The sequence below is a fragment of the Sinocyclocheilus grahami genome, unplaced genomic scaffold (assembly GCF_001515645.1).
Source record: "Sinocyclocheilus grahami isolate Dianchi unplaced genomic scaffold, SAMN03320097.WGS_v1.1 scaffold1085.1, whole genome shotgun sequence".
In the NCBI taxonomy this organism is placed as follows: domain Eukaryota; kingdom Metazoa; phylum Chordata; class Actinopteri; order Cypriniformes; family Cyprinidae; genus Sinocyclocheilus; species Sinocyclocheilus grahami.
The window spans coordinates 371980-380647 of NW_015506264.1; the positions used below are offsets into that span (position 1 = coordinate 371980).

An 8668-nucleotide genomic window follows, 5' to 3' on the forward strand; every position below is an offset into this window, starting at 1 on the left:
TGTCTAACTCCAGAGATATGTTTATGATTAAAAACCGTATAAAGGTCAAATATTGACACTGTTTTGTCAAAGTTCCATCCGACGATAAAGTTTTCGTAAATCGCTCAACTCGCACACTGTTGCTACGGTTGCCCTCCTCCAGCAATCACAGTTTCTTTTCAAGAGCGTCAATTTAACGCCAGGTGAAAATTTACTTTCTGAGATATTAGTATATGATAAACAAAACTAAAAAGTGTCAAATATTGGCACTGTTTTGTCAACTTTGGTAAATCCCTCAACTCGCACACTGTTGCTATGGTTACCTCCTCAAGCAATTGCCGTTTCAGTTCCAGAGTGTCTATTTAACGCCAGGTGAAAATACACACCCTTGACTTTCTGAGATATTAGTTTATAATAAATTAAACTATGAGTGTCAAATATTGGCACTGTTGATGATGCTGTCAAAGCGCGCAAGTCGCATACTGTTGCTATGGTTACCTCCTCACACAATCGCAATTCCCGTTTGGGAGCACCGGTAGTTAAAATTGCGTGCCGTAACTAACTTGTACTGAGTTTGTGAGATATGTTTGTAATAAATCCCTCTATAAAGTGTCAAATAATGGCAAGGTTTTGGTTTTAGCCGATAAATCGCTCAAGTCGCATACTGTTGCTATGGTTACCTCTACGCATCGCATTTTGTCTTTGCAAGCCTCTATTTAATGCCAGGTCAAAATACACGCCCTTGACTTACTGAGATATGTTTATGAAATATAAAACTATAAAGTGTCAAAAATTTGCAAGGTTTTGGTTTTAGCCGATAAATCGGTCAAGTCGCCATGGTTACCTCCTGAAGCGATCGCATGTGTTTAGATGTAAATACTAACTTACTGAGATATGTTGATAAAAAAATTAAACTATGAAGTGTCAAATATTGGCACTGTTTTGTCAGCATGCAATTTCTGTTTGCGAACCTGTATTTACCGCTAAAATAGCGATAAATAGAATAGTGCACTGTTGAAAAAACCAGCATATGCTGGTTAGGTATGTTTTGACGCTGGGATGCTGGTTTATGCTGGTCCTTTGCTGGTTTAAACTGGTCCTTTGCTGGTTTAAACTGGTCCTTTGCTGGTTTAAACTGGTCCTTTGCTGGTTTAAACTGGTCCTTTGCTGGTTTAAACTGGTCCTTTGCTGGTTTAAACTGGTCCTTTGCTGGTTTAAACTGGTCCTTTGCTGGTTTAAACTGGTCCTTTGCTGGTTTAAACTGGTCCTTTGCTGGTTTAAACTGGTCCTTTGCTGGTTTAAACTGGTCCTTTGCTGGTTTAAACTGGTCCTTTGCTGGTTTAAACTGGTCCTTTGCTGGTTTAAACTGGTCCTTTGCTGGTTTAAACTGGTCCTTTGCTGGTTTAAACTGGTCCTTTGCTGGTTTAAACTGGTCCTTTGCTGGTTTAAACTGGTCCTTTGCTGGTTTAAACTGGTCCTTTGCTGGTTTAAACTGGTCCTTTGCTGGTTTAAACTGGTCCTTTGCTGGTTTAAACTGGTCCTTTGCTGGTTTAAACTGGTCCTTTGCTGGTTTAAACTGGTCCTTTGCTGGTTTAAACTGGTCCTTTGCTGGTTTAAACTGGTCCTTTGCTGGTTTAAACTGGTCCTTTGCTGGTTTAAACTGGTCCTTTGCTGGTTTAAACTGGTCCTTTGCTGGTTTAAACTGGTCCTTTGCTGGTTTAAACTGGTCCTTTGCTGGTTTAAACTGGTCCTTTGCTGGTTTAAACTGGTCCTTTGCTGGTTTAAACTGGTCCTTTGCTGGTTTAAACTGGTCCTTTGCTGGTTTAAACTGGTCCTTTGCTGGTTTAAACTGGTCCTTTGCTGGTTTAAACTGGTCCTTTGCTGGTTTAAACTGGTCCTTTGCTGGTTTAAACTGGTCCTTTGCTGGTTTAAACTGGTCCTTTGCTGGTTTAAACTGGTCCTTTGCTGGTTTAAACTGGTCCTTTGCTGGTTTAAACTGGTCCTTTGCTGGTTTAAACTGGTCCTTTGCTGGTTTAAACTGGTCCTTTGCTGGTTTAAACTGGTCCTTTGCTGGTTTAAACTGGTCCTTTGCTGGTTTAAACTGGTCCTTTGCTGGTTTAAACTGGTCCTTTGCTGGTTTAAACTGGTCCTTTGCTGGTTTAAACTGGTCCTTTGCTGGTTTAAACTGGTCCTTTGCTGGTTTAAACTGGTCCTTTGCTGGTTTAAACTGGTCCTTTGCTGGTTTAAACTGGTCCTTTGCTGGTTTAAACTGGTCCTTTGCTGGTTTAAACTGGTCCTTTGCTGGTTTAAACTGGTCCTTTGCTGGTTTAAACTGGTCCTTTGCTGGTTTAAACTGGTCCTTTGCTGGTTTAAACTGGTCCTTTGCTGGTTTAAACTGGTCCTTTGCTGGTTTAAACTGGTCCTTTGCTGGTTTAAACTGGTCCTTTGCTGGTTTAAACTGGTCCTTTGCTGGTTTAAACTGGTCCTTTGCTGGTTTAAACTGGTCCTTTGCTGGTTTAAACTGGTCCTTTGCTGGTTTAAACTGGTCCTTTGCTGGTTTAAACTGGTCCTTTGCTGGTTTAAACTGGTCCTTTGCTGGTTTATGCTGGGCCTTTGCTGGTTTTAGCTGGTCCTTAGCTGGTTTATGCTGGTCTTTTGCTGGTTTAAACTGGTCATTTGCTGGTTTATGCTGGTCCTTTGCTGGTTTAAGCTGGTCCTTTGCTGGTTTAAGATGGTCCTTTGCTGGTTTATGCTGGGCCTTTGCTGGTTTTAGCTGGTCCTTAGCTGGTTTATGCTGGTCCTTTGCTGGTTTTAGCTGGTTCTTTGCTGGTTTATGCTGGTCCTTTTGCTGGTTTATGCTGGTCATGTGCTGGCAAAGGACCAGCATAAACCAGCATCCCAGCGTCAAAACATACCTAACCAGCATATGCTGGTTTTTTCAACAGGGTGGGTATTGAAATATGTTTGACAAGAAAATACTTCTACCTCAAAATTTCACATACTTGCCATTTCTTTGTGATTAGTTGTGAAATGCACTAACAATTACTTGAAGTCAACCCAACACATTTTTTTTTTTTTGCAGTGTAGGCTACACTTTTTTGCTTACTCCAAAAAACTCGTCCTGTTTGTTTACTGACGTTATCGGATCAAGCCTCATCCGCACCGCGCCCTTCTGATAAGTTACCCGTGCAAACAAAGAAGTAGCACAGTTTGCGTTTTGAGCGACAAAACGTGCCTAAAGACAGATCTGACATTCAACTCCTGAACCCGAGTGCGTGCTGCTGCGCTCCCCCGCTGGGTGGCTCAAGTTCAGTAGTAAAAGCTTTCCTGAACGTTAAAGAGGGAACTTCCCCAGAGGTGCGAAACGGATGAATGGAGCTGTGTCTCAGAAGCCCAGCACTTCAGGCAAAGGTGGGTTTCTAGTGAGCTGAAAGCCAACGCTGAAGCCCTTAAGTAGGCAGCTCGCTAGGTTTTAAAGCACCTCCATTCATTGCGTTCCCTCTCAACGTTTAGTAAAGGTATATTATTTGGGGTGTTTGGGTGGGTGTTCACGGCAAAGGGCATGGAGGGCTAGAAACCTTGCTATGCATTTAAACACGAATTCTAAAGGAAAACGAAAATGCATCAAAAGCGGAAACATCATGCACTGCGCTACACTGCATGCAAACCTATATGCGCTTCTGTCGAGTCGTGCAATGTCATAATATGTCACGCGAGGGAGGGATTCCTTGTGCATCCTCCGTGCATGAGACTTCAGTGAGAAACCAGCGAGACAGACCTGCAATTGGATGCTACACAAGTCAATCCCACATGTGAGTGGGCGGTGGACTCAGAGCTGCGCACCCAGTAAAGTAAAGTTTGTACAACAAAAGCTTGCGGGAGAGTTGCACATGCGAGCGAACGCGAATTATACTTACACCTCTCGCTAAAAGTGAAAACAGGTTTCAGACCCCGTTCAGCTCAGTTTCATTCAAGAAGCAATGATGTCATGCCTGTGGATCTTCCTCCTTGGGAGTTTAATCGTGACTGGAGTGAAGATGCAAGGTAAGAGTTTACTTAAACTAGTTTAAAATCACATTTACTAACGAGATACTAACATTTCAAAGTGTCTTTGTTTTCTGCTTCCAGTGTTACCCATTCATGAAGTGATGTATACTTTTAAATTGAACACTGAAAGTATATAATGTATTAATTAATTGTATATAAATTCATATGTAAAGAGAGACTTCCAGATGAAATGGGAAGCATGCATGTCTCTTTTTTGTGTGTGGATAGAGTGAGTGTGTATATCAGCTCTAAGATCACATGTTTGAGACAAAAGGACTATTATTAGGCTATGCATGCCTGGTTGGAAATCCATACATTCTGGGTTGAATGCTGTCGGTCACTAAAATAAAACCCTCAGAAATGACTTGTTGAAGCTGTAAAGCCTTACCCAGCTCTTCACAGCTCACTGCAGTTCCCCCTTTGTACATTGTGTTCTTGACTCAGAGTCTCAGAATGACTTCATCCAAATGTTTCGCACTTCTTAAACGTTTACAGGATGTAACCGAATGTTTGGGATCGGGATTAAAAGGTGTCTGGCGTCTTTAGTGATTTACAGGCCTGTTTAGCGCTGATATGTCAAATTCCCTCCAGATGTAGAGGAGAACATGCATTTAGCTCACTGCTGTAAACCGAGAAAGACTGAGGTGTAGTCTCAGAAATTCAATCCAGTCCCAGATGTAGACCACACCCTGTATGGAGAACATGGTGGAGTTAGGGATGCTTTTGATGCACCCGAGGGAGTTTGCGTGCCTCTGTCGCAATCTGAGAGACGCAGCGAGGCACATGCATTGCCACAGCCTTGGATTTTTGTATTCTGCTGCGCAGAGAGAAGCTCTTTGTTCTGTGTTTGTGTGGACAGGTGTGTAAACTTCCTTTGTGTCTCTTAATCTGACAAATACCAACTGTGCCAACGGCATCAAAGAAAAAGCCAGCTGTGGAAATTAAAAGCTTGAGAGACAAAAATCATTAGCAATTGTGCAAATGCATGCAAGATTTCGCCTCCATTCGACGACACGAAAGGCGCTGAAACGTGACAACCTTGACAGAAGGTGTTACATAATGCATCTGCGTCATAACACAAAAGGCATATGAAGACATGATGCACGAAGCACTGGATGTCCATCGAGCGAGCCGGCTAATAAAACAAACAAAACCACTGCTACACTAAACATACCACTGCATTTGCATTAAAACTGAAGATGCATCTGTTTAAGATCATATCACAAAACATATCCCTTCATTATCATTATCACAAGCAGTCAAGAGTTTGGATGCATCTATGAGTTTCCCACATTTTAGAAAAACGGTCAATGGATATCCACTGAAATCAAAATTCTGATTAATACTGATAATAATTATTTTACGTTACATTTGATAATTATTTTACATGCTATGACTGATGACCAATAAACAGCACATATTAAACTCATTTATTATCCTATTTATGATAGAAGTGAAAAACAAAACACTAACAACTGAAATCAGTTGTTTTAAATGTAACTGACTTTATGTATGTATCGCAACATTTTAATGTAGTGCATGGAAAATAGATGTTATTTTAAATTATTGTTAGTGCTGTGAATGGTTACTTTTAAGTGTTATTTTAATATCATTGAGACTATTAATGTATAAAGGATATTCCGGACAATAATAACCCTTACTTTAGATGACCATAATGATGCATATACATGTAAAAATATGGGGAAATGAGCATGCACAATTACATTTAAAATCTAAAAATATCACATACTTGGCTGATATACAGCATATTGTCAAATTGTCTAACCCATTTAGTACTAACACATAGTGCATCCATAATAGTAAAGTCATGGAAACCAAACATATGACCGGTTTTATGAATGAAGCAGATATTTGTGCATCTATAGGATAAATCTCGTGTGATATAAGCCTCTTTTGTTTTGTTTTTCAGACGATGGAGTGGAAGGTGCAGAGAATGCAGGTACGTTTCCATCAGCTCATGTGCTGTAATAACTCTGAACACACCCCTCTCTGTTAGCAAACAGTAATAAACTGAGCAACAGCAAGGTTTTACAGCTCTCTCTCTTCAGGTTCATTTTACAGTTTCTCATAACTGCGATCTCACAGTGTGTTTATTCAGCTCAACCCATTGACGGGGTCCAGTATATATCACCTGCGTCGTTTTTTTTATTCCGATGATAAAGGTGATAAACGCGGGTTGCTAATTTGCCTTTTATCTCATATCCAGATTCTCCAGCCGATGACCTCGCGCCAGAGGACTCAACCGTTCCTGATGAAGGTGATGATAAGCTTCATGCAACTGAATTTACAGCAGGGGATCTTTAATGCTCATGCAGAAGACACAAACACAAATCATGCATGCTTAGGATAAAAAAGTAAAAAGTCCTTCATCGCTGAGGTCAGAGACTGTGAGAGCGTGCAAATGTAGTCAAATCAGACGTGTTCATGCCCTCATGCTCAGAAACCATCAACAAAACCAAAAACAGAAGTAAATACGAGCCGGGCGATATTAAATACGGGTCTGGTATTGTCGCCACTCGATATGCAAGTCCTGAAGCAAAAGCGGTTGAGATATCCATATCACTAGCAGCACAAGATCTTGATTGATTTCACATCCATCGTTTGTAGGATTTAAGTAAAGTGCTGCTGTGTAGATCTGTATGAGGGTCAAAGAGTTTTTTAAGCATAAAAACAATAAGTGTAATACTGCTTTAAATTGCTGTTGTTTCCCCCCCCAAAAAAATTTATATGCTCCCTTATTCTTTTATATAATTTAATCTGTACACGTCAGAATTTTTACATAAATACTGTGTTACACTGAATGACAACGTAACATTATTTCAACCCAAATTTTGACATTTTATTCTCCAAAAACGTATTTGAACCTTAAAAGTCGACACTTTACTAACATTCAATGTGCTTTCTATCGACATATAATCCCTTTTGTAAATTTCTTTTGATGCGGACATCTTAACGTCTTTGACCCACGTACAAAATAATGAAAACATATAGTACGTTCATATCAGTTCTCGCAACTTTCACTAATGTTTTTATATAAACATTAGGACAAAACGTGTTTAACTTCATTAACTTAACATCATAACTTTGAGATCAAACAATGATGTTATTGAGATCCTTATGATGTATTTGATGAACATTCTAATAATGTTCTTTATTTAGAAAATGCTTAAAATACTAAAACTAAACGTGCATTTAAACAAACACTTTTATAACCTTTAAACGACATCCTCAGAAATAAACGTTCAAGTAACATATCTGGGTTTAAAAATAAACGAGTGGAACATTGGAAGAAACTTTTTTGTAGCCTTTCAATAATGAAACATTTGAAAACGATGTTTCCACAGCTTCTAATAAAACCAATGCATTGAGTTAGAGGAATGTAACAATTCTTAGCATTTGCACACATTTTAGATTACTCAGAAAAACATGATTAAGCATTGGTTTTGGAAACAATTAATCTGATCTACTATTTCAGTTCAAATGAACCGAGCACATGCTAATTGTAGTGTAACGCATGTAAACTAAATAAGACATTATTTATCACTGGTATTAGTGCAGTCATTGCTCATATGGTAAATGTGATCTAAAACACAACCATAAACACATAACAGAAGCTCAAACACTTACTTAACATTTACTTATCCAGTCCTATGCAAAGCACAACTTCACAGCAATTTTCAGCAAGTTCATTAAATTACTACAACCAATGCAAAACGTCTGTTTAAATGGCAATTTACACTTTAAATTGCACAATATTAAGTTGATGTAATGATGCATTTAAATGCATTTAAATTAATGAAATGCATTTACGCAAAACCATGCATTTATTAAAGCTGTGGTAGTAAATTCTCTTAATTTCTTTATAGAGTGCAAGTGAACTTTAGGAATCTAAATAAACACTATTAAAAATAAAGGTTCTTCACTGGCGTTGCATGCATGCTTCCCCACACACAAAATATTATTTATAGTCGAAAAAGATTCTTTAGATTATTAAAACTAGATTATTTTTTTCTTTTGGGGACTGATCACTGAGAGGTTCTTTGAGGAACCAGAAACGGTTCTTATGGCATTTTATCTTTATTATTAAGTGTGTATGTGATCATGAAACCCGTCTTGAATTCATATACTGTAGTAGATCTGGCTTGAAATAGAGAAATGTCCTGTTCCTGCCGTAATGTTGGATCCAGTCTGTTTAGCAGATCTCGTCAGAAGATATTCTTTATCTGTTTAACACAGAAATTAATCTGAAAGCCAAAACATCCAAACTAGTGGTTACGTCACTGGTCAGACGGAGGCAGAGGAGAAAGTGATGGTGAAGTGAGCTCATGAGTTGTGTATTTCTCCAGGATTTCTGACCAGCATGAATTCAACAGGTGTTTTTATCCCAAAGCAATGGAAAATTACTGCTCACAACTAAATCCTTGAGAAAGAGATATCCTCTTATCTGCAGCTTACTTATGAAAGCAACAGCACACAACACGAGATTAAACAGTAATAGAAATATTATATAAAATGATTGAACTGAATACACTGCAGGTCATTTGAAATAATTTAGATTTTTATTATTTTTATTTGTATTATTAATTATATATACATATACATATATATTATTTAAAAAAAA

General features: G+C 38.6%; 1 protein-coding gene across 11 annotated transcripts in view; it reads left to right on the forward strand.

Moving 5' to 3' along the window:
* The first annotated feature begins 3697 nt into the window (after nt 1-3697).
* The window catches only part of LOC107566575 (cell surface glycoprotein 1), a 30877-nt gene continuing 25906 nt past the window's right edge, over nt 3698-8668 (forward strand). For 6 of the 11 annotated variants that reach the window (XM_016252052.1, XM_016252053.1, XM_016252057.1 and 3 more), the window contains exons 1-3: nt 3699-4023; nt 5957-5986; nt 6254-6304. In XM_016252052.1, the coding sequence (XP_016107538.1) occupies nt 3960-4023; nt 5957-5986; nt 6254-6304 (145 nt within the window). In that variant the 5' untranslated portion in view covers nt 3699-3959. Of the gene's footprint in view, nt 4024-5956; nt 5987-6253; nt 6305-8668 lie in introns of all 11 variants that reach the window. The other 5 variants (XM_016252054.1, XM_016252055.1, XM_016252056.1 and 2 more) reach the window with 2 other exon arrangements.